The following is a 27,452-nucleotide window of genomic DNA, read 5'->3' on the forward strand; positions in this document are numbered from 1 at the left end:
CGCCAGAGCACAGGCCGGGCCCAGCCGACGACAGAACGTTCCAGGGGACACAGCGGACTCCCTCGGGGCAGTGCCACCCGCAGGGCTCTCGGACCCCGCGCCAGACACAGGACGCACAGGGACAGACCGTGTCCTCACAGAGGACACACAGGGACAGACAGACCGTGTCCTCACAGAGGGCGCACAGGGACAGACAGACCGTGTCCTCACAGAGGACGCACAGGGACAGACCGTGTCCTCACAGAGGACGCACAGGGACAGACCGTGTCCTCACAGAGGACGCACAGAGACAGACAGACCGTGTCCTCACAGAGGGCGCACAGGGACAGACAGACCGTGTCCTCACAGAGGACACACAGGGACAGACAGACCGTGTCCTCACAGAGGGCGCACAGGGACAGACAGACCGTGTCCTCACAGAGGGCGCACAAGGACAGACAGACCGTGTCCTCACAGAGGACACACAGAGACAGACCGTGTCCTCACAGAGGACGCACAGGGACAGACAGACCGTGTCCTCACAGAGGGCGCACAGGGACAGACAGACCGTGTCCTCACAGAGGACACACAGAGACAGACCGTGTCCTCACAGAGGACGCACAGGGACAGACCGTGTCCTCACAGAGGACGCACAGGGACAGACCGTGTCCTCACGGAGGAAGCACAGGGACAGACAGACCGTGTCCTCACAGAGGGCGCACAGGGACAGACAGACCGTGTCCTCACAGAGGACGCACAGGGACAGACAGACCGTGTCCTCACAGAGGACGCACAGGGACAGACCGTGTCCTCACAGAGGACGCACAGGGACAGACCGTGTCCTCACAGAGGACGCACAGGGACAGACCGTGTCCTCACAGAGGACGCACAGGGACAGACCGTGTCCTCACAGAGGACGCACAGGGACAGACAGACCGTGTCCTCACAGAGGATGCACAGGGACAGACAGACCGTGTCCTCACAGAAGACGCACAGGGACAGACAGACCGTGTCCTCACAGAGGACGCACAGGGACAGACAGACCGTGTCCTCACAGAGGACGCACAGGGACAGACAGACCGTGTCCTCACAGAGGACGCACAGGGACAGACCGTGTCCTCACAGAGGACGCACAGGGACAGACCGTGTCCTCACAGAGGACGCACAGGGACAGACAGACCGTGTCCTCACAGAGGACACACAGGGACAGACAGACCGTGTCCTCACAGAGGACGCACAGGGACAGACCGTGTCCTCACAGAGGACGCACAGGGACAGACCGTGTCCTCACAGAGGACGCACAGGGACAGACAGACCGTGTCCTCACAGAGGACACACAGGGACAGACAGACCGTGTCCTCACAGAGGACGCACAGGGACAGACCGTGTCCTCACAGAGGACGCACAGGGACAGACAGACCGTGTCCTCACAGAGGACGCACAGGGACAGACAGACCGTGTCCTCACAGAGGACGCACAGGGACAGACAGACCGTGTCCTCACAGAGGATGCACAGGGACAGACCGTGTCCTCACAGAGGACGCACAGGGACAGACAGACCGTGTCCTCACAGAGGACGCACAGGGACAGACAGACCGTGTCCTCACAGAGGACGCACAGGGACAGACAGACCGTGTCCTCACAGAGGACACACAGGGACAGACAGACCGTGTCCTCACAGAGGACGCACAGAGACAGACCGTGTCCTCACAGAGGGCGCACAGGGACAGACAGACCGTGTCCTCACAGAGGGCGCACAGGGACAGACAGACCGTGTCCTCACAGAGGACACACAGGGACAGACAGACCGTGTCCTCACAGAGGACGCACAGGGACAGACCGTGTCCTCACAGAGGACGCACAGGGACAGACCGTGTCCTCACAGAGGACGCACAGGGACAGACCGTGTCCTCACAGAGGACGCACAGGGACAGACAGACCGTTTCCTCACAGAGGATGCACAGGGACAGACAGACCGTGTCCTCACAGAGGACGCACAGGGACAGACAGACCGTGTCCTCACAGAGGACGCACAGGGACAGACAGACCGTGTCCTCACAGAGGACGCACAGGGACAGACAGACCGTGTCCTCACAGAGGACGCACAGGGACAGACCGTGTCCTCACAGAGGACGCACAGGGACAGACCGTGTCCTCACAGAGGACGCACAGGGACAGACCGTGTCCTCACAGAGGACGCACAGGGACAGACCGTGTCCTCACAGAGGACGCACAGGGACAGACAGACCGTGTCCTCACAGAGGATGCACAGGGACAGACAGACCGTGTCCTCACAGAAGACGCACAGGGACAGACAGACCGTGTCCTCACAGAGGACGCACAGGGACAGACAGACCGTGTCCTCACAGAGGACGCACAGGGACAGACAGACCGTGTCCTCACAGAGGACGCACAGGGACAGACCGTGTCCTCACAGAGGACGCACAGGGACAGACCGTGTCCTCACAGAGGATGCACAGGGACAGACAGACCGTGTCCTCACAGAGGACACACAGGGACAGACAGACCGTGTCCTCACAGAGGACGCACAGGGACAGACCGTGTCCTCACAGAGGACGCACAGGGACAGACCGTGTCCTCACAGAGGACGCACAGGGACAGACAGACCGTGTCCTCACAGAGGACACACAGGGACAGACAGACCGTGTCCTCACAGAGGACGCACAGGGACAGACCGTGTCCTCACAGAGGACGCACAGGGACAGACAGACCGTGTCCTCACAGAGGACGCACAGGGACAGACAGACCGTGTCCTCACAGAGGACGCACAGGGACAGACAGACCGTGTCCTCACAGAGGACACACAGGGACAGACAGACCGTGTCCTCACAGAGGACGCACAGGGACAGACCGTGTCCTCACAGAGGACGCACAGGGACAGACAGACCGTGTCCTCACAGAGGACGCACAGGGACAGACAGACCGTGTCCTCACAGAGGACGCACAGGGACAGACCGTGTCCTCACAGAGGACGCACAGGGACAGACCGTGTCCTCACAGAGGACGCACAGGGACAGACAGACCGTGTCCTCACAGAGGACACACAGGGACAGACAGACCGTGTCCTCACAGAGGACGCACAGGGACAGACTGTGTCCTCACAGAGGACGCACAGGGACAGACAGACCGTGTCCTCACAGAGGACGCACAGGGACAGACAGACCGTGTCCTCACAGAGGACGCACAGGGACAGACAGACCGTGTCCTCACAGAGGACACACAGGGACAGACAGACCGTGTCCTCACAGAGGACGCACAGAGACAGACCGTGTCCTCACAGAGGGCGCACAGGGACAGACAGACCGTGTCCTCACAGAGGACGCACAGGGACAGACAGACCGTGTCCTCACAGAGGACGCACAGGGACAGACAGACCGTGTCCTCACAGAGGGCGCACAGGGACAGACAGACCGTGTCCTCACAGAGGGCGCACAAGGACAGACAGACCGTGTCCTCACAGAGGACACACAGGGACAGACAGACCGTGTCCTCACAGAGGACGCACAGGGACAGACCGTGTCCTCACAGAGGACGCACAGAGACAGACAGACCGTGTCCTCACAGAGGGCGCACAGGGACAGACAGACCGTGTCCTCACAGAGGACACACAGGGACAGACAGACCGTGTCCTCACAGAGGGCGCACAGGGACAGACAGACCGTGTCCTCACAGAGGGCGCACAAGGACAGACAGACCGTGTCCTCACAGAGGACACACAGAGACAGACCGTGTCCTCACAGAGGACGCACAGGGACAGACAGACCGTGTCCTCACAGAGGGCGCACAGGGACAGACAGACCGTGTCCTCACAGAGGACACACAGAGACAGACCGTGTCCTCACAGAGGACGCACAGGGACAGACCGTGTCCTCACAGAGGACGCACAGGGACAGACCGTGTCCTCACGGAGGAAGCACAGGGACAGACAGACCGTGTCCTCACAGAGGACGCACAGGGACAGACAGACCGTGTCCTCACAGAGGACGCACAGGGACAGACAGACCGTGTCCTCACAGAGGACGCACAGGGACAGACCGTGTCCTCACAGAGGACGCACAGGGACAGACCGTGTCCTCACAGAGGACGCACAGAGACAGACCGTGTCCTCACAGAGGGCGGTCACCGCGGATGAGCCCTCCTTCCTGCGGGCTGCACCTCCCTCCGCCATGCTCGTTCCGCTCACTCGATGTCCCCAGGGCAAGGACACAGCAGGGAGGTGTGCGACACCTCGCGCTCCTCAAGACCATGTGTTAGGGCCTAGGCAGCCGCACGGCCATGGCTGCCTCCAGGTGCAGTGCCCATGGTGTGAGCTCCGGGGAGAGACTGCGGCCGGGCCCCACACCTCAGGTGGTCCCGGAGGCGTGTGGCGAGCACGGCACTCCGTCACGGTGGAGTGTCCTGTGGGCAGGCCCTGCGGCTCCGAGCACCAGGCACAGTGTCCGTCCGCCCTCGGCCTTCGCCTCCTCGTCCACTGTGAGCCCGGACACCCTCTGACCATGCGGGACGAGGCAGGCGCTCGGGCCACGCGTGCGAGGTGTGCCGCCCCGTCAGAGCAGAGGCCCGTCCGAGCGGATCTCTTGATACAGAGCGAGCCCCTTATGAGCGGGCGAGGGGAGTCGGCTGGGTTTACTTGGGGGCTGTGAGTGGAGCACCACAACCTGGGCAGCGATGGTGTCTCCTGAGCCACGACGGACCCAAGCGCCCCGACTCCCACTGTGAGGCCTCTCCTGGAAAGGGGTGCTGATTCACTCGGTCCCAGGCTTTCTGAGACGCATCCTCCTTCTGCAGCAGCTTCTGCAGGGTGTCCCCTGGGACTGCGGGCAGCGCGATATCAGGACCCATCAAAAGTGTGCGTCATGCCGGGCAAAGCCAGCCCATCAGAGGAAGACAAGGGCCACGTGACCTCACTCATGTGGATCTGATGAACAGAGCGCAATGGTGGGCAGAGTGGGTGCAGGGCCAGGGAAGCGGAACAGAGTGCAGAGTCTCGGCGGGGAGGCGGGGAGGCTGGTGGAAGAGCCGCCGGGAGAGACCAACCAGAGACCGTATGTGCATATGCCCTTGGCCCACGGACAGAGGACAGGGTGGTGAGGGCCTGGGCAGGGCGAGGAGGTCAATGGGCAAAGGAAACATGTGATACTTTCAACAATCAAGATTTAATTTTTAAAAGAATGGCTATTTTGGGCTCAGGTGCATTCGCAGGCTGATTGATTGATTGATCGGTTAGACATTTCTCTGAAGCCTAAACTAAAGGTAGCGCCTGCAGGAGGGGGCCTATGGGGGTGACAGAGCAGACTGCTCCCCCGAGAGAGGCGGAGGGACAGACGGGCGGCCATGTGCATGGCTTGCCTGTGCCCCAGACGCACGTGTCGAAGGCCTAGCCGCGGGGGGTGGAGGGTGTTAAGGGTGGGCCTTGAGGGGTGACTCTGGTCCACTGAGCCATGAGGGTGGCCCGGGGTGGCCCTGGGAGCTCCCTCTCTGCCCCGTGAGCACCTAGTCCGCAAGGCAAGCAGCAGCGGCCTCGCCAGACCCGAGTCAGACACCTGGCCTTGGCCTTCTGGCCCAGGACTGTGTGCGGGCAAGGTCCGCCACGCGGCCGCTGACGGACAGGCTCGGAGACGCCTTCCCCTCAGAGCACGCTCTCCGCCCGGAGAGGGGGAGGAGCCCGCGCCGCCAGCTCGCTCCCGGGTCCGGAGGACGGCAGGGCTCCTGCGGGGTCTGCCCGGCGGCAGGGCCGGCACAGGCCTCGGTGGATTTGAAGGTGTGGCCACTTCCCGGTTCACTTCGGTCGTGGTGACCCTTGCTCGCTGGCTTTCCCAAAGCTGCACAGCCTGCATCCGGAAGCGCTCGCCTTTCCTTTCGGTGTTTAAGGCCTGACGTGGAGGAATCGTGACCAACCGCGTCTTCACCAGTCGTCGCCACAGAGCTCCCACACCGACCGGCGGCTGCCGTGGACCTTGAGAGGGGACAGGCCTGGCTCTGGCGTTCCACTCCGTCCGCTCCCAGGGACGGGCAGCAGGCCAGCGGAGCTGGGGACACATGTGACACCCCTGTCCACGCTGGACCGCCCGCCGTGACCCCTCAGCACCATTCCTGCCTCCCACCGCACAGGACGCCTGTCAGCCAGGCCACAGGGGGCACGCTCTCGGGGACGGCAGGGGAGCCTCATCGGGGCCGAGAAGGTCAGAGCCGAGGGCGGGAGGCTCGGGCTGTGTTGTTGGGGTGTCTGGTGTGATGCACACCTTCAGGGGGAGGTGCTGTGGGTGAGGCAGAGGAGCCCGCAGCCACGGGACGTCTGTAACAAACGGAGGACAGGCCAGGGGGGCACATGGGAAGAGCTGGCCGACCACTCGGGACCTGAGTCCCATCTGCACCCCATCCCTCCCACCAGCAGCCTCCACTGGGCTCGGCACCACATCCTGTGGCTCCGCTCCCACAGCTCACACGGCAACCAGGGAAACCGACAGAGACAGCGCGCCACCTGCTGAGAGGTGCACGGCCATGACCAAGAGCGCCAATGCGGCCCACGGCCACCGCTCCCGCCCTGTGTTCACGTGGCTCCGGTGCCGACCGGCAAGGGTGGGCGGGAAAAGGGAGGGAGGATGTTTTTGTCACCACAGTCACTCTTCTAAGGGAACCAAACACTACTGACAAATGACAACCCATCATCTGAAAGGGGAGGGAAGTAGGGGCTCCACTGGAAATGGGAGAAAGGAAGTGATGCCGTGACATCCTTTTCAGACAGTCCTGCACCCCAAGCACAGCACCCCGCTTCCCAGGGCACACGCTGGGTCTGCGCTCAAAACCTGCCCACCTGCTCCATCAGCACCGCCCTCTCGGCCGGGACTCCGGGCCTGTTCCCGGAAGCACAAGGGGAAGACAGGGCACTCTCCCTGCCTCGCTGTCCCAGAGAGAGGGGCCACCGCCAGCGCCCCTGAGCTGGGAGCTCCCTGCCTGGGAGACAGGCGGGGGGCGGGGGGATGCCCCAGAGAGGACGCGCCTTCCCGAGGAAGAATGCAGACTAACTCCTGAGAAACCACGTGGGTTTCTCTTTGGTCCTGATTTTAAATGTTTGCAAGGAAAACACTGTGTAAGACCAAACACATAAAACAGAACACACATGTGCACTCATGCATATGTGTGTGTACACGTGTTCATGTGCATTTGTGCACAGCACACACGTGGGAGTACATGTTTTTCACGTATGCATGCATGCACTCGCACAGACTGCGTATATGTGTCACATATACACACACGTACATCCACACAGCCATGCACACCATGCACAAGGTGGGTTGGCCTGACAGCCTGCAGTTTCTTACTTTTACAGCACACACATACACACACACATGTTCATACACCAACACAGAGAGCAAGAGAAAGCGTCTTAGAGGGGAAAAAATGATAATTTTAAAAGAGAACTTTATCTCTTATAATGAATCTCAAATTCTTACAATTTTTGCTCTTTCCTGTTTTTGGATATGACACAAACACATATACTTTCTGAGCCACATTCCTGATGTTTTCTGCCAAACTGGTATCATTTAGTGTTTATCATGTTGCTCAGCATTATTTGACATAATTTTTAACCACATATTAATTTGCCTCCTCAAATGTGTTATGGAAGACAATTTCGGTACTTTGCTTTGTGGCAGGGAAAAAAAAATTAGGCACTCACCTGTTCTTCAAGTGCTTGTGGGAAATTTCTCTAAAATAAAAACAGGCAACAATGGACAGTGACTTAAATACATTTTTGGCATGATTAGAACAAGGGCAGAGATTAAGTGCTACTGAAATCTTGGTGGGAATCGTATAAAACTAGAGTTTAGAAGACAAATCCAGATTTAGGCTGAAATTAAAGCCCTGATGCAGCACAGAAAGGATAACAAGGCACGTGCAGAGTGTTGTGGTGTGCTGCACACACCCACGGGAAAACGCGTGTGCAGTGTGGTGTACTGGGAGCACCTGTGGAAAACGCGTGTGCAGTGTGGTGTTCTGTGAGCACCTGTGGGAAACGTGTGTGCAGTGTGGTGTTCTGTGAGCATCTGTGGAAAACGCGTGTGCAGTGTGGTGTTCTATGAGCATCTGTGGAAAACGCGTGTGCAGTGTGGTGTACTGGGAGCACCTGTGGAAAACACGTGTGCAGTGTGGTGTTCTGTGAGCACCTGTGGAAAACACGTGTGCAGTGTGGTGTACTGGGAGCACCTGTGGAAAACGCGTGTGCAGTGTGGTGTTCTGTGAGCATCTGTGGAAAACGTGTGTGCAGTGTGGTGTTCTGTGAGCATCTGTGGAAAACGCGTGTGCAGTGTGGTGTACTGGGAGCACCTGTGGAAAACGCGTGTGCAGTGTGGTGTACTGGGAGCACCTGTGGAAAACGTGTGTGCAGGGTGGTGTTCTGTGAGCACCTGTGGGAAACGTGTGTGCAGTGTGGTGTTCTGTGAGCATCTGTGGAAAACGCGTGTGCAGTGTGGTGTTCTATGAGCATCTGTGGAAAACGTGTGTGCAGTGTGGTGTTCTGTGAGCACCTGCGGAAAACCCGTGTGCAGTGTGGTATTCTGTGAGCACCTGCGGAAAACCCGTGTGCAGTGAGGTGTACTGGGAGCACCTGTGGAAAACCTGTGTGCAGTGTGCAGTACTGCTTACACCTGCGGAAAACCCGTGTGCAGTGAGGTGTACTGTCTCACAACATCACCTCCCATGCAATCGACCTGCAGACATGTGTGAACTCTGAGCAGGCTCAACACGCAAAGCAGATGTGTGGCTCCTGGAACTCTTGTGCCACAGCTGGGACCCAGGACCTACAGTTCCTTGTTCAAGCTACACCCATAACCATGAAGAGGACGGCGCCTAGGGAAGGTGAGAAAGCTGAGCTGCCAACAGCGACTTCCTCGGGGCCACATCGCACCCAACACCCTCCTCAGCAAAATGTGGCCTCCAGTCGCCTCTCACGACACTATTGTTTCCCTAAAAATAAAAACTGGGTGGGAAGCGAAGGTCCCTGTCATTCACTTGAGGGGCCTGCCTCTCTGGTTGCCATGGTGACTGGCATTCCAGCTCTCCACCTGGGTGGGAACCCGTGGCAGGGCCCGGTGGCCTGCCAGCCCCTCTCCTCGCTACAGAGCCGGAGCCAGAACTGGGCTCTGTGCTGAGCCGGGGCGAGTCTCCTGGTGCAGGTTGCTCAGTAGAGAGCCCTCCGTGGTGAATGGCACACGCTGGCTGCTGGAGACGCACAGAAGCAGCTGCGCCGGCAGATCCAGACTGGTGCTGCTCTGTGATCTGTGTGCTGTTGGCTCTGCCCCCACCTCATGGCCTTGTTACAATGGGCAGCCAACAGCCATCCCCATCTCCCAGCCTGGGCAGCAGGCCCCGCCCACCGGCCCGGCACAGGTGGCCCAGAACAGGGCGGGCCTGCAAGTGGATGGTCACCGTCCAGCCAGGTAAATCGAGTGTCGGAGGCTACTCCCAATGCAAGTTCCCCGAGGAGAAGGGACCATTCTCCTCGCCCATGCCCAGCGGGACCATTGTCTTTGCGGGTCTGTCTGTCCACCCTGAACTTGGCTCCATAACAGTCAACCAACCACCCGCTCCCCCTCCTGAGCCCAGGACCGGAGACAAAGGCGTGGCTCCCACAGGACTCACTGCCTGACCAGACCTGACCAGAGCCCTCCCCACCTCAGCGCCACGTGCATGGTGAGCAGACACTGCGAGTTTGCTTCCAATAAGTGACCGGATCTCGGATCTCCCTGCAGGTTCATTTTCTAAGTAACCTGACCCAGATGCACATCAGGAGCTGCCGCAGACCCAGCTCAAGAACCGATGGGTGTGGCCTAAAATGCAGCTGCTGGTGAGTGGGTCAGTGGCTAGTTGAAAACCCATTCCTTCCTCAGGACGGTGAGACCACAGATTCCTTTAGGTCGCTCCCTGGAAAGAAAGTGATCCCCTGAGCGAAAACCACCATATTCCCATTCACAGCAGGTCCCAGTGGTTCCGGCCACAGGTGTGGCTCTTATAAGAACCAAACAAAGCCCAGTGTCACTGGAGCCCTATTTCCAAAGTGGCCCGTCTCCATCACCATCTCCATCACCATCTCCATCACTGTCACCTTCACCGTCACCATCTCAGTCACCGTCTCTGTCACCATCACCGTCACCATCACCATCACTGTCTCCATCACCGTCACCATCACTGTCTCCGTCTCCATCACCATCACCATCACCATCACCATCTCCATCTCCATCACCATCACCGTCTCCATCACCTTCACTGTAACCATCAGCATCACCATCTCCATCTCCATCACCATCACCGTCTCCATCACTTTCACTGTAACCATCAGCATCACCATCACCGTCACCATCTCCATCACCATCACCATCACCATCACCATCACCATCACCATCTCCATCACCATCTCCATCACCATCACTGTCACTGTCACCATCATCGTCACCATCACCGTCACTGTCACCATCACCGTCTCTATCACCATCTCTGGCTCTGCTCACTTGGATAGCTCTCCCCCAAGTCCGCCTACCCGGGTCCTGCCTGGAACACAGGCTTCAGCCTCCCTCATATTGCTGCAGCCCCAGGAGCCCATCACAAACAGGGGGCACACACCACGGAAGTTGCTCTTCACTAAGCCAGCTCTGCCACATGCCCGTTCAAATGCCATGCTGGTGACACTACATCCAGCTGTGAACGGGGTCCCCAGGTCTGCTGTCTGGGCACAAATGTTGAGTATCTGCTCCTACGTCCAACACGCTGGATGGCTTCCACTGAGGACAGACTGCTGTGTGGCCCCACGTGGAGACACGCTGACTGACAGGAAGTGGCGTTAACACGCACACGCACGTGCCTAAGAAGTAACTTTGGGTCAATGGCATGACCACAAAAACGTGTTTCTCGGCATGGAGCTTCCAAACGCAAAAAGAAGCTATAGGCGACTCCTGAGGATGGCGACGTGCAGTCACCGGGGGCGGTTCTGACGGTCGTGCTAACTGCCCTGACAGCATCCCCGGAAACATGACCCCCCTCCCCGGGAGAGGCGAGGGCCCCAACACCCAGCACCGCTATCTTAAGTGAGAACCCACATGACAGATCTGCCCGACTGAGCAGCAAAGAGCGTGTCTGCCCAGGACGCGCACGTCCCTACTTCTCTACGGTGCTCCCCTACCTACTGCTGGTGACCAGCCCCGAAGTCCACTCCGTGCTGTCCTGTGTCGGCGGCAGGCGGTTGCTGCACCTCCTGCTTCAAGTTCACAGTCGCGGCCTGCCGATGGCACACGGGCTCGAGGGTCCATGGTGGCCTCCTCCTGTGCAGGGGGTGAGCTGGCTGGTGGCCGGAGGCTCCGTTCCCTCCTCCCAGAGGCTCCGGGGCCCTGCTGCTCTGTGGCCTCGGGTGCAGGAGGGCAAAGGGGACAGGGCACTCTGTCCCAGCAAGGATGGGCTGGGCTGTCTGCGTGGGCACAGCAGACCACATCGCCAAAGTAGGAAGTACCACATGGCACTCCTGTGACACCACTCCAAGGAGGGCGGTGCCACACGGCAGCCTGGCCTTGGTGGCTAGAAGGCCAGCGACGAACCACGGGCGGCACCCATTGCTCTCCAAGCAGAGGTTTAAGCACCGAGTGGAACTCTCAGACCCTCACACAAGGCGGCCTGAGGGACACACTGGACAGTGAGCAGCAGGCGACCCGCTGACCACCACCGCCAGCTCACTCAGCCCCAGGCTGACCTCCTCCACCCAAAGCCAAGTGCCCAGGTCACGAAGGCCCGAGGACCCCGCAGCCCGCCTCCATCAGGTGCTGCTGCAGCCACGGGGGTGGGAGGGCTGCTCGTGGCGGGTGCTCTCAGGCCTGCCTCCCTTCTGCAAGGCCGCCCTTGCACATCCCGCCGCCCGCCCGGCCCCCCGCCGCCCGCCCTCACGTGGGGCTTGGCACACAGCAGACGGTGCTGCCACAGAGCCGGAGCCCGGCTGGTCCACCTGGTCAGCAGCGCCTGCCCTTGGCCTCACCGCCAGGGACCCTGCGCTACTGCCGCCTGCATCAGAGCGCCTGCCCCGGGCCGCCCCTTCCCAAGGACAGAGCACCAGGGCTCTGACCCAGCCTGGCGCAGAGCAGCCTCCCTCGCAGCGTGCCCGGGCCGGGCCTCAGCACCCGCGGCCTCGGAAACACCATCATCCCGCACTCGCTGTTCTCCGTGGCAGGACCAGAGATTCAGCCATGTGCCCACTGTCCCGACTCCGCACGGGTGTCCATCCCCGATCCCGCCTGCTGTTAGCGTCGGATTAAATTTCCATTTGTTGCTGCAGAAATGTCGCACTGCCGACCCACGTCCCTCCGCCCTCCACGCCCGTCTGCACCCAGGGACACCCCCCACCCAGCGGCAGCTCGACTCCCGGTTCCCTGTTTCCAGGAGGATGAGGAGTGACTTCCGTGGGATCTTCATCTCCAGGACGCCCCCGGCTCCGTCCCAGCCGCCACGGGGCTCCTAGAGACGGTGAGGATTCCGTCCCTGGCTTCTCTCTCTGCAGCCTTCCTCTGACAGAGGAGGCAGAGGCCTGGGAGCCGGCCCCGAGCATGGGTTCTCATAGATTCTCAGAACCGCAGCCAGCTGCCGGCTTTGCTCACTGTCAGCGATGGTCCTGACTTTGGTTTGCCTCTGTGTGGCCCGCTGGCTGTTCGTCTTGCTAAGCTTTGGGGACACATCCTGAGACCTGGTTTCGCAGGACAGCTGGAGCAGAAGCCACGCATGGAGGTCTCCCATACAGGCACCAGGCAGATGCAGTGCGGCACGCCCTGTGAGTGTCCCAACCTCGTGGTCTCGTGAGGAAACCCTGCGAGACAGGAGCCCCTGCAAGACAGGAGCCCCGGGGGGCCTCCAGGCACCCCCTCAACACTGGGCAATTCTATCGAGTCAGAGCAGGGCCTGACTCCGTGGAAGCACAGCTAGCGGACGTCCGCCTGAGGAACACGCGGCCGCTCACATGCTGGGCGAGCAGGCGAAGGAGGCGTGGGGAGGGCCCAGTCCACCTCGGCTCCTCCGGCCCCCATGGCTACGGAGCAGGGTGGGGCTGCAGGAGGGGCCTGAGAGCTTCTGTCCCCCACCTGAGACTGTCGGCAAGAGGACAAAGCTGGAGAAGTGAGTTCGCATCTCCTTGGAAATGACAGGGCACATGGCACTTCCCCTTCAGCACGGGCTGGTGAGAGGGGCTGACCCTCTGAGGAGGGTCACTCCTTCCCTGTGCACCCCAGCTCCTCAGGATGCATCCCTCAACCTTGGCCAAGGACAGGTGCAACTGTGTGCCTCTGCGTGTGTGTGAGGGCGGGCATGCGTGTGCATGTGTGTACATCTGTGTGCCACTGTGTGTGGTGTGTGTGTGTGTGTGTGTACACCTGTGTGTGCATCTCTGTGTCTGTGTGTGCGTATGTGAGCGCACGGGCAACTGTGTGTGCCTCTGTGTGCCTGTGTGAGTGTGCATTGTGCACCGGTGCACCTGTGCATGTGTGTGCACTCATGCGTGTGCGTCTGTGAATGTGTGTGCATGTGTAACTGTGCACATGTGCATGTGTGTGCATCTGTGTGTGCACACATGGGTAGGGGATTCTAGCCTACACATGAGTATCTAAACACCCATGTGCCTAGCAGATGACGTGCTGTTTGCCCATCCATGGGGCTTGGCAATGCACATCAGCCATCGGCGCAGCCAGCGAAGCAAAGCCAATGATCCACCCGGGCTCCTGAGCCGTTGGTGCCATGGCTGCTTGACAAAGCGTTCCATATCAGTGCCTTCTCAGCACACCGCTCCGAATGTTTCAATAATTCCGTGGGGAAATAAGATTTCACACATAAAACTTTGCCTTATAAATAATTTGCAGGAAATGGCTAGCCGCGCGCGCACCCATCCATCACAGTTAAGGAAGCGGCTTTCCCCAGGCCAGTCTGTTGGAATAAAGCCAGCAGCACCAGGGACGCCGCGGTCTGAGGCGGCATCAGGCTGGAACCCCGCGGCAGGCACCCGCGGCACAAAGTGACCCCGCTTGCAGGCGGAGGACCGGGCTTCCCTGCACACGGAGCCGCACGGCAGACGCGCTTCCCCCTCCCGTCCTGACGAGGAGCGGCTCCTGGCTCCCGCCACGCACCAGCTCCGACTTTGGGAGCAGGGGCGCCCTCCGCGGGGAGGCACCGCGAGGTGTCCTGCCAGCTCCGGCCGGGGTGGGCGGCCTCTGCCGCTGCCCTGCGCCCTGGGGGACGGGCAGCCTCCGAGTCCCTCTCACAGCCCTTCCCTTTGAGGGCACGTGTGTCCCAAACCCGCTCACTGTGCAGAGGGACAGACCCGAGGAGCCAGTGCGGAGAGCTCACCTCCCGCCTGCCCCACCCCCGGCAGGTCTGTTGGGGCAGCTTCCCGGCCTGGGCTCCCAGCGGTCACGGGCTCCGGGTGGTCACGGGCTCCCAACGGTCACGGGCTCCGGGTGGTCACGGGCTCCGGGTGGTCACGGGCTCCGGGTGGTCACGGGCTCCCGGTGGTCACGGGCTCCCAGCGGTCACGGGCTCCGGGTGGTCACGGGCTCCCGGTGGTCACGGGCTCCGGGTGGTCACGGGCTCCGGGTGGTCACGGGCTCCCGGCGGTCACGGGCTCCCGGCGGTCACGGGCTCCCGGTGGTCAAGGGCTCCGGGTGGTCACGGGTTCTGGGCGGTCACGGGCTCCTGGCGGTCACGGGTTCCGGGCGGTCACGGGTTCCGGGTGGTCACGGGCTCCCGGTGGTCACGGGCTCCCGGTGGTCACGGGCTCCCGGTGGTCACAGATTCTGGGCTGAGGCTGCCCCACGCACAGGGCAGGGGTCTCCTCACACAGGAAGGCCCCTCGGGCTACAGGGACTCGGCAGAGGGGCTTCGGACACTGGGCAGCCGGCCGGGATAGGACCGGGACTTCCTGGTTCATGGGGTGGCGCTCAGGCACGGAGGCACACCAGCCGGATGACTCTTAACACTGCCCGAGAAAACCTCCCAGGACTCCAGATCAGGGAATAGTCAGAGTGGGTAGGAGAGTTGTCATTTTGCAAAAGCACTAACCTGAATGGACACCTCTTCCCGCTCCTGGCCCTCTGCCCTCTGCCGTCTGCCATCTGCCCTCTGCCCTCTGCCCTCTGCCCTCTGCCGTCTGCCCAGGGACACTGGCTGATTTGGGGAGATAGGAGCTGGCCCTGAGCTCGGACTGCCACCTCCCACCCTGGCTGCAGCTCCCCATCAGCACGTGCCCTCACCGTGTTGTGGCCATCGCACCTGTACCAATTCCTTAGTCCTCTGCATGCCTCTAGGCACTGGCACTTCCCCAACCCCTTAACTCATTCTTTGCCCCTTTAAGGCAGAGCTGGCCCCTGGCACCAGGGCTGAGAGCATGAGAGCCCCCACCCCTGGGAGCCAGCACGGGGGCCAGCACGGGCACAGGAAGGCACGTGGCGTGTGTCACCCGGAACATGGTCCCTGCTGCCCTCTTCCCTCCAGGAAGGGTCCCGGCTGCGGGCTGTCCCAGGAGCCGCTCCCACCCCTTTCCTTCTTGGTTGGTTAGACGGGTACTTCACCTCTGCATCCTCGGTCACTGTGTGGAGGGCGCCCTGCCCTCCCCCCAGAGCCATCCTGCCTGAAGGGGGGCTGCAGGGACACTGGCGATTTCCACCCAGAAAGACCAAATTGCGCCCAGCGTCCAGAACTGCCCTAACACCCAGCAGGAGCGGCCCCCAGGCTCCTCACCACGTACCTTACCGTGAACCCCGCCCCGGCACCAAGCGCGGGGGCATCAGGTGGCTGCCGGAGCAGGCAGTCCTCAGAGCGGGGCCAGGGCAGAGGGTGAGACAGGTGCCCGCTGGGCGAGAGGCAGGATCTCAGCCAGGTCACGGCCACAGAGGGTGCCTGGGCCCCCAGGGCGGCGCTGCCCCAGGCTGGGCCACGCACAGACACAACTGCCCTGCCTGCTGGTCTCTGCGGCTCGGGTCTTGGGCTTGCCTCCACGGTGCCCACACGCACACACATCCTCAAGGCGCACCGCTCTTCCCGCTCCTCCAGCTCCTCCCCCACTGCTCCTCCCACACCACTGAGGGGGAGCTGAGGGGAGCTGAGGGGAGCTGAGGGGAGCTGAGGGGAGCTGAGGGGGAGCTAAGGGGAGCTGAGGGGAGCTGAGGGGAGCTGAGGGGAGCTGAGGGGAGCTGAGGGGGAGCTGAGGGGAGCTGAGGGGAGCTGAGGGGAGCTGAGGGGGAGCTGAGGGGAGCTGAGGGGGAGCTGAGGGGCGCTGCAGGTGCCTCCCAGCCTCAGGACCCCCTGGAAGGCAGCTGGGTACTAATGTCTCCAGTGTTCCCACACAGACTGTCTTTATGCACTTAATTGGGCCTCTCCAGGGCCTCTGATTTGAAAGGAGGGGGAGCTGGGTCTGTGAAGCCCCTCATTATGAGAGAGAAAGGCAGGGGTTGGGAAACTAGATAAAAGGAGCTGCTGGAGACGGGTGAGGGGTGACAGGAGGAGACACAGGCCCTGATGCTCAGGCAGCAGGGTGCCCTCATCCCGCATTCTCGGACCCAGCACCAGCTGGCCAGAGGAGAAGCACAGCCTCTCCCTTTGGAGGACCCGGTTATCGATGTTTACATGTTCCCTGCGTGGACCCTGGACGTGTTCCTGCAGACTTTCATGCTTCGTTAAATTAGAGGAGGCAGGCCCCGGAGTGGGGTGAAGACCGCGGAGGGAGCGGGTGTCAGGCCCGCACTGTGAGGACACAGCGTGGCCGGTGTGAGGCCAGCCCACACCGCCTGGGCGGGAACCGGGCGAGTGGGAGGGGCCGTGGGCTTTCACTTTCTCCAATGGGCCTTCCTGCCTCTCAATCCAGGCGGGCCCTCAAGCGGCCGAAGGCAGAGGGAGTGCTGGGCGTGAGGAGGTGGGCACGCACGGTGGGCAAGCGGTGGGATTGGGCAGGAGTAAGTAAGTGGGCTGGGAGGACCTGGCCTATGGATGGGTCAGCCAAGCCCACCCACCCGTGGGAGGTCTGTGCTCCCCCCTCCCGGGGCTGATGGCCAGCCCGCACCCCGTGTCACCTGGGAGCATGATGACACCTGGGAGCTCAGCCTGGGGGAGGAGCAGGAAGCATCTCCAAGACGGGCGCTTCCTGGCAGGGGGCGTCTCCGCCTGTTCCACTGGCGATGCCTGACCGGCTTCCACACGTGGCGTCCGTTCTGTGGTTCCAGTGCGCTCACCGCGCTCACCGTGGCCGCTCTTCCTGGGCCCCGCGGCACTCTGCTTTCTTCCCGACCGGGCACCTTCGCGCTGGAAGGCTGGGACCAGGCCCGTGAGGACTGAGAGGAAGTGAGGCTCACCCGTCGCCACGTGTTTGTTTAGCTTATTTTGTTTTTCTCACTAAGGTCTAGGAGTGCCTTCCCCGTTTGCTTGGTGAATAAACCAGACTTCGGTTGGCTTCTAATGTTGTACTAAAGCTGATCTCTATCTGCTTGTTGTCCTCCGAAACCTGGGATTCACCGAGTTAGTGAAACAGTCTGCGGAGAACGGCGCCTGAGAGCAGACAGCCGCTGGGCTGTGCCGGGACCGCTGGGCCTGGCTGATGCTTCTGGCCTGAGACCATTCTTTGGGCGCCTCTTTGGCACCGTGTCCTCACACTTTAATTCAACTTCTGACTTCCAATAAAGGGGCTCCATACAGCTTTGCCATTTACTCATAGTTCCAGCTGACACCCAGGACCCAACAAAACCGCAAGCATGCTTAGTGCCGGAGGAGGGCCATGAGAGTGGAAGAGGCGCGTCAATGCTGAAGTGAGATATGCAGAAACCAACCTATAATTATTGGTCCACACCACATCCGAAGGCTTTTATTTGATAGCTAGAGGCCTGGTTCTCGAATTCATGCATGGGTGGGGTCCAGCCAGCTGCCCCAATGGGGGCTGATTGGGTTGGGCCAGCAGGGCAAGAGGAAGTGGGAGATTGGCCAGCCCTGCCACTCATGGGGGAGCAATCGAGGGAGGGGCTGGCCAGGGGGACCACAGGGTGTTGGCTGGCCAGCCCTGCCCCCGATTGGGGGGATAATCAGGGGCAGGACCAGCAGGTAGGAGATGCCACAGCTGATTGGGGCCCCAATCAGGCCAGTAGGCTGTTGCGGTGCACAACATAGCAACCAGTTGTTCTGGTCATTCTGGTCATTCAGTCATTCTGGCCACTGGGCATATATATATGCGTGCACGCGCGCACACACACACACACACACACACACATACGAGAGAGGGCAGGAAGAGATTAACCAAAGAACTTATATGCTTACATGCATTACCTGTGGACACAGAAAATAGGCTGGTTAAAGCCTGGGGTGGGGTGTTATCTGGGGAAGGGGGACCATGGTCTGTGGTGTTGCCTCCGGCCCCCTTTCCCCACACATTTCTCTGGTCTCATACATTCTGTGGTGACAGCATGGAGCCGGTGGTGTTAACAGCACCTCCTTTCCAAGCAACGCCCCAGACGTGGAGAAGCTGAAGTGCCCTGGAGCAGGGGGGAGGGTGGGTACTGGAAACAGCAGACCACAATCTGGCTGCCACTCACGGCCCCTTCAGGACCTTCCACTTCCTGCCCTTAGCGGTCCCTCCGCCACGTCCCCAACATGTGTGACTGTCCACCTGAATAGCGGCTTTTGACTGCACTGACTACCGTGGGCACATCCCGCACCCCACCCCACAGCACTCACCCCCCGGGAGTTGGGGCGGGTGAGCTGAGCCAGACCTCAGCAATGAGGAAGGACCCTGATTTCCAAGGTGCAACAGAAGACAAGTGCAAAGGGGCAGGTGGGAAGGGGAGGGGCAGGTAGGAAGGGGCAGGTGGGAAGGGAAGGGGCAGGTGGGAAGGGATAGGTGGGAAGGGGCAGGTGGGAAGGGAAGGGGCAGGTGGGAAGGGTCAGGTGGGAAGGGGCAGGTGGGAAGGGGCAGGTGGGAAGGAATAGATAGGAAGGGGCAGGTGGGAAGGGGCAGGTGGGAAGGGATAGATGGGAAGGGGCAGGTGGGAAGGGATAGATAGGAAGGGGCAGGTGGGAAGGGGCAGGTGGGAAGGGGCAGGTGATAGGGAGGGGGCAGGTTGAAGGGAGGGGCAGGTGGAAGGGAAGGGGCAGGTGGGAAGGGCCAGAAGCCACCCACGGAGGGAGATCCAGAAGCCAGGCCACCTCACTGACCCGCAGCCGCAGAAGCTCAGGCAGAGCAGCGGGGTTGGGGGCCAGCCCTGCCCAGCTCCACGACCTCCTGGCGACACTGGCTTCCTGTCCTGCTCCTGCCCTTGGACCCTCTGGTCTCTTTAAGGAACGGCTCGCGCTCCCTTCCTCGGCTTTGCTTTCTGGCTTTGGACGCACAGCTCAATGTGTCAGGAGATTCCCGCTGGGAAGTAAATCCGCACTGTTTCCAGGAAAGTAAGTGGCGTGCCAGCGCGCGACACTTACGTCACGGCTTGTCGGAAGAGGGAATGTGTGTTTAAAATTTAATTGTGAGGAGCAGTGCCCCATGAAGCGAAGCCTCCGTGGAGCCGTCGGCCGTCCTGAGCGCATTGCCTGTCGGGCAGACTCAGAGGAAGCAGCTCCGTCTGGAGAGGTGCCCACGCCGGGCCAGGACACACAGGACGCAGCCACAGCGGGCGAACACCGTGGCCACGTGCAGTGACCACAGGGCTCTGGAAACGCTCCCTTCCCCGCCCCCGCGCCCTGCCAGCCGCGCTCCGGGGGCAGACGCCCAGCCCTCCAGCGGGTGCCCTCCAGCCTGAGCCTCAGGCCCCAGAGGCACGGAGACGCGGGAGGTGGCGCGGCAGACAGCGGGCAGCACCGGGAGGGGTTCGCTCACAGCATGTGGGAAAGTGTCAGGTGAGGGGGCGCACCCGTGTGTGTTTGTACATGTGTGCACGTGTGTGCGAGTATGTCGTAGGTGTGTGGAGTGTGTGCACACTGGTGTACTTGTGGTAATGCGTGTGTGCACCTGTGTGCATTTCACATAGATGGATGTGGGTGTGCACATGCGGTCCTGTGTGCACACTGGTGCCTGTGTTGTTGTACATGTGTTCACATGGATGTGTGCTACTGTATATATATGCATGTGAATATTTTGTGTATATGTGCACATGGGTGTGTGTGTTGGTGTTACTGTGTGCATCTGTGTGCACATATCTGTGCTGACCTGTGTGTTTGTACATGTGTGTGCATCTGTGAGTCCACGTGTGCTTGTTTGTGTGTGCATGTGCCTGCGGAGGGGGGCAGTGCCAGCAGGCTCTGAGGGCGGCACACCGGGCGCTCACAGTAAGGACTGCCCCAGGCAGATCAGGAGCAGCAGTGCAGAATCTAAACACCCAAACCACCCGCCTTCATGCGCACGCAGGTGACCTGGGCCCTGTCCCACATGTGGGCACAACCAGACCATGAGTCCTTGCACACGGCTGCAGAAGGAGGGGTGACACACACCAGAGGACCAGTGGCCTAACACCCACCAGCTGGGTCAGCCCAGAGCTCACTGAGCACCCGCGGGAGCCCGGGACCCACAGTGGCATGGAGGCCTCACTCCAGGCCTGACCACCCCACAAGGCTTCCCCATCGCTCCCCTCACGCTGAGCTGGGTCAGCCTGAGCCCCCCCATACACACCCCCTGAGCGGGGTCAGCCTGAGCCACCCCCCATACACACCCCCTGAGCTGGGTCAGCCTGAGCCCCCCCATACACACCCCCTGAGTGGGGTCAGCCTGAGCCCCCCCATACACACCCCCTGAGCTGGGTCTGCCTGAGCCGCCCCCCATACACACCCCCTGAGCTGGGTCAGCCTGAGCCCCCCCATACACACCCCCTGAGCGGGGTCAGCCTGAGCCCCCCCATACACACCCTCTGAGCGGGGTCAGCCTGAGCCCCCCCATACACACCCCCTGAGCTGGGACAGCCTGAGCCCCCCCCCATACACACGCCCAGAGCTGGCTCAGCCTGAGCCCCCCCATACACACCCCCTGAGCTGGGTCTGCCTGAGCCCCCGCATACACACCCCCTGAGCTGGGTGGGCCTGAGCCCCCCCATACACACCCCCTGAGCTGGGTGGGCCTGAGCCCCCCCATACACACCCCCTGAGCTGGGTCAGCCTGAGCCCCCCCATACCCACCCCCTGAGCTGGGACAGCCTGAGCCCCCCCATACACACCCCCTGAGCTGGGTCAGCCTGAGCCCCCCCATACCCACCCCCTGAGCTGGGACAGCCTGAGCCCTCCCATACACACCCCCTGAGCTGGGTCAGCCTGAGCCCCCCCATACCCACCCCCTGAGCTGGGACAGCCTGAGCCCCCCCATACACACCCCCTGAGCTGGGACAGCCTGAGCCCCCGCATACACACCCCCTGAGCTGGGTGGGCCTGAGCCCCCCCATACACACCCCCTGAGCTGGGTGGGCCTGAGCCCCCCATACCCACCCCCTGAGCTGGGACAGCCTGAGCCCCCCCCCATACACACCCCCTGAGCTGGGTGGGCCTGAGCCCCCCCATACACACCCCCTGAGCTGGGTGGGCCTGAGCCCCCCACGCTGAGCCTCTGGTCCAGGCTCAAAGCTTCAGGAGACCGGGCTTCCCCTCAGGAGCAGGACTGACCCCACTCCTGCTTCCATTTAAAAAGCATGTACATGTGTGAATTGTAAATAGTAGTCCTACATGATAATGTTCAAATTACGTTATCTGAGCAGAGAGCTAACAGGGCTCCCCTGTGAAAAACCAGGACGACAATTTGCACGCCCGGCCGAGGACTGCTTTCCTCCGGGAAGGGGGGGGGGGGTCACCTGGTGAGCACCCCCCCTCCCCCCAGGCCTCACCAGCAGCCGCCCGCCCACCTCCCGGCCCTCCAGCCGCTCCTCCCACCACCAAGTCCTTCCCACTTCCTCGTGGCCCTAGAGTTCCAAGAAGCAGAGTTTAGCTGAGGGCCTGGGTACAGTGACCCGGGACCCCCCTCCCCGCCCCACCGCCTGCCTACCTGCACGGGACAGCCGACGCAGGGCGGCCCTCAGGCGCTGCTGGGCCACAGGCGACACCTCATAGCGGTAGACATCTGTCACCGGAACCTTCTGGCACCTTCCGAACACTCCGTCTGTGAGAGGCGGGACAGAGTTCAGAAGGAGAAAGGTGCTACCCCCTAACTGCATCAGCCATGGTCGCTGGGGCTGCAGAGCAGCGCCGCGGCCGCCAGTGTCGGGGCACCGGAGAGCAATGGTTTACCTGAGGCCAACAGGGGGCCGTGGCCGGGGCTGTGAGTGTGGGCACACACACCGCACACACCAAACATACTGAACACACACACCGCACACACCGCACACACCGCACACACCGCACACACTCCGCCCAAACACCGCCCACACACCGCCCACACACCGCACACACCGCACACACTGCACACCGCACACACCGCACACACACCGCCCACACAGCGCCCACACATTGCACTCACACCGCCCACACACCGCACACACACCGCACAAACTGCGCACACCGCACACACCGCACACACCGAAAACACACCGCACACACCGCACACACACCGCACACACCGCACACACCGCACACCGCACACACCGCACACCGCACACACCGCACACACGCCGCCCACACAGCGCCCACACATTGCACTCACACCGCCCACACACCGCACACACCGCCCACACACAGCCCACACATCGCACACACATCGCACACACCGCACACACACCGCATACACACCACACACACTGCACACACTTCACACACCGCACACACTGCACATACCGCACACACCGCACACACCACAGACACTGCACACACACTGCACACACTGCACACACACCACACACACACTGCCCACACCGCACACACCACACACACCGCACACCCCGCACACACATCGCACACACATCAGACACACCGCGCACACCGCGCACACCGCGCACACCGCGCACACCGCACACACCGCACAAACACCACACACACACCGCACACACCGCACACACCGCACAAACACCACACACACACCGCACACACCGCACAAACACCACACACACACCTAACACACCGCACACATCGCACACACTCCGCCCACACACCGCCCACACACCGCACACACTCCGCCCACACACCGCCCACACACCGCACACACTCCGCCCACACACCGCCCACACACCACACATACTCCGCCCACACATCACACACACCTCGCACACACCGCACACACCGCACACACTCCTCCCAAACACCGCCCACACACCGCACACACCGCCCGCACACACCGCACACACTGCACACACACCGCACACACACCGCACACACCGCCCACACATCGCACACACCGCACACACACCACACACACACCGCACACACACCGCACACACCGCCCGCACACACCGCACACACCGCACACACACCACACACACACCGCACACACCACGCACACACCGCACACACCACACACACACCGCACACACCGCCCACACATCGCACACACCACACACACCGCACACTCCGCCCACACACCGCACACACACCGCACACACCGCACACACTCCTCCCACACACCGCACACACACCGCACACACACCGCACACTCCGCCCACACCACACACACACCGCACACACCGCCCACACATCGCACACACCACACACACCGCACACACACCGCACACACCGCCCACACATCGCACACACTCCTCCCACATACCGCACACACACCGCACACTCCGCCCACACCGCCCACACCACACACACACCGCACACACCACACATACCGCACACTCCGCCCACACACCGCACACACACCGCACACACCGCACACACACCACATACACACCGCACACACACCGCACACACACCGCACACACCGCACACACACCACACACACCACACATACCGCACACACCACACACACACCGCACACACCACACACACACCGCACACACACCGCACACACACCACACACACACCGCACACACCACACACACACCGCACACACACCACACACACACCGCACACACCACACACACACCGCACACACCACACATACCGCACACACCACACACACACCGCACACACACCGCACACACCGCACACACACCACACACACACCGCACACACACCGCCCACACCCCGCCCACACCACACACACACTGCACACACCGCACACACTCCGCCCACACCCCGCCCACACCACACACACACCGCACACACCGCCCACACATCGCACACACCACACACACACCACACACACACCGCACACACCGCACACACCGCCCACACATCGCACACACCACACACACACCACACACACACCGCACACACCGCCCACACCACACACACACCGCACACACCGCCCACACCCCGCCCACACCGCACACACACCACATACACACCGCACACACACCGCACACACCACACACACACCGCACACACCGCACACACACCGCACACACCACACACACACCGCACACACCGCCCACACACCGCACACACACCGCACACACCGCCCACACCACACACACACCGCACACACCACACACACACCGCACACACCGCCCACACATCGCACACACCACACACACCGCACACTCCGCCCACACACCGCACACACACCGCACACACACCACATACACACCGCACACACACCGCACACACCACACACACTCCGCCCACACCCCGCCCACACCGCACACACACCGCACACACCGCCCACACATCGCACACACCACACACACACCACACACACCACACACACACCGCACACACCACACACACACCACACACACCACACACACTCCGCCCACACCCCGCCCACACCACACACACACCGCACACACCACACACACTCCGCCCACACCCCGCCCACACACCGCACACACCACACACACACCGCACACACCGTACACACCACACACACCGCCCACACACCGCACACACCACACACACCGCACACACCACACACACCGCACACACACACCACACACACCGCACACACACACACACCGCACACACCGCACACACACCGCACACACACCGCACACACCACACACACACCACACACACCGCACACACCGCACACACCGCACACACACCGCACACACTCCGCCCACACCACACACACCGCACACACACCGCACACACTCCGCCCACACACCGCACACACACTGCACACACTTCACACACCGCAGACACCACACACACCACACACACCGCACACACCACACACACTACACACACGCTGCCCACACACCGCCCACACATCACACACACTGCACATACCACAGACACCACACACACCACACACACTGCCCACACCGCACACACCGCCCACACCACACACACACCGCACACACCACACACACACCGCACACACCACACATACCGCACACACCACACACACACCGCACACACACCGCACACACCGCCCACACCACACACACACCGCACACACCACACACACACCGCACACACCACACATACCGCACACACCACACACACACCGCACACACACCGCACACACCGCACACACACCACACACACACCGCACACACACCGCACACACCGCCCACACCACACACACACCGCACACACCACACACACACCGCACACACCACACATACCGCACACACCACACACACCGCACACACTCCGCCCACACACCGCACACACACTGCACACACTTCACACACCGCACACACACCGTACACTCCGCCCACACACCGCCCACACATCACACACACTGCACATACCGCAGACACCACACACACCACACACACCGCACACACCACACACACTACACACACGCTGCCCACACACCGCCCACACATCACACACACTGCACATACCACAGACACCACACACACCACACACACTGCCCACACCGCACACACCGCCCACACCACACACACACCGCACACACCACACATACCGCACACACCACACACACACCGCACACACACCGCACACACCGCACACACACCGCACACACCACACACACACCGCACACACCACACATACCGCACACACCACACACACACCGCACACACACCGCACACACCGCACACACACCGCACACACCACACACACACCGCACACACCACACATACCGCACACACCACACACACACCGCACACACACCGCACACACCGCACACACACCACACACACCGCACACACACACACACCGCACACACCGCACACACACCGCACACACACCGCACACACCACACACACACCACACACACCACACACACCGCACACACACACACACCGCACACACCGCACACACACCGCACACACACCGCACACACCGCACACACACCGCACACACTCCGCCCACACACCGCACACACACTGCACACACTTCACACACCGCACACACACCGTACACTCCGCCCACACACCGCCCACACATCACACACACTGCACATACCGCAGACACCACACACACCACACACACTGCACACACACCGCACACACACTGCCCACACCGCACACACCACACACACCGCACACACCACACACACCGCACACACCACACACACTACACACACGCTGCCCACACACCGCCCACACATCACACACACTGCACATACCACAGACACCACACACACCACACACACTGCCCACACCGCACACACTCCGCCCACACATCGTGCACACACACCGCACACACACTGCACACACCGCACACACTCCGCCCACACGCCGCCCACACATCGCACACACCGCACGGCGCCTGAGCGCTGGCAGCTGCTTATGTACAGGGAGGCCCGTGGCGCTGTGAACTGAAGGGCGATGGAAGCAATTTATCTGGAAATTAAAATGTGATGAAGAGTGGCAGACTGTGCAGAGAGAGCCAAGGCCCAGGAGCACATCCTTGTGGCTCCCCCCTCCCCCCCTCCCCCGCTGGCCTCTCCTTCCGGCGGCTCCCCACCCCCACCACACCTCCCACCCCACCCCCGCCCCACCCCCTGCCGGCCTCTCCTTCCCAGCAGTGAGTACAGGGCAGACACACTCACAGATGCTCACTTCCTCTCGGTCCCAGGGCCCTGGAGACCCTCCATGTAGAGCAGGGCCAGCCCCATCCACACCGTCTCCTGACACCGCACTCCACACGCAGCCCCCATGGCCAGTCCCCCCTCAGCCAGGACGGGGAAGGGGGGGCTGTGTCCCCCCTCAGCCAGGACGGGGCCTGCTCCCTTCACCCCTCCCCGCCCAGGCCATGGCCTGCCCTGCAGCTCTCCCTGAACGGCGGGGGCCGTGGACAGAGCTGTGTGCCTGCTGGTTTCCAGTGGCAAGTGGAGCTTCTGTGGCCACCACCCGGCATGGGAGTGATAGGCAGGTCCCGTGTGAGGTCACAGCGCCGTCCACACGGACCGACATGCGATCACACATCCGACTCCACACGCAGGACTGCAGGCGCGCCGCGGAGCTCTGCCAAACCCA

General features: G+C 61.7%; 1 protein-coding gene across 1 annotated transcript in view; it reads right to left on the minus strand.

Moving 5' to 3' along the window:
- The window catches only part of PTPRN2 (protein tyrosine phosphatase receptor type N2), a 332,127-nt gene that overhangs the window by 235,561 nt on the left and 69,114 nt on the right, over positions 1-27,452 (minus strand). Inside the window, exons 3-4 of the mRNA XM_084896450.1 lie at positions 22,001-22,114; positions 6,142-6,295 (exon numbers count right to left, since the gene is read on the minus strand). Of these exons, the coding sequence (XP_084752576.1) occupies positions 6,142-6,295; positions 22,001-22,114 (268 nt within the window). The remainder of the gene's footprint in view (positions 1-6,141; positions 6,296-22,000; positions 22,115-27,452) is intronic.

The sequence above is a fragment of the Pipistrellus hanaki genome (genome assembly GCF_964339955.1).
Source record: "Pipistrellus hanaki genome assembly, chromosome: 10".
NCBI classification, from domain to species: Eukaryota; Metazoa; Chordata; class Mammalia; order Chiroptera; family Vespertilionidae; genus Pipistrellus; species Pipistrellus hanaki.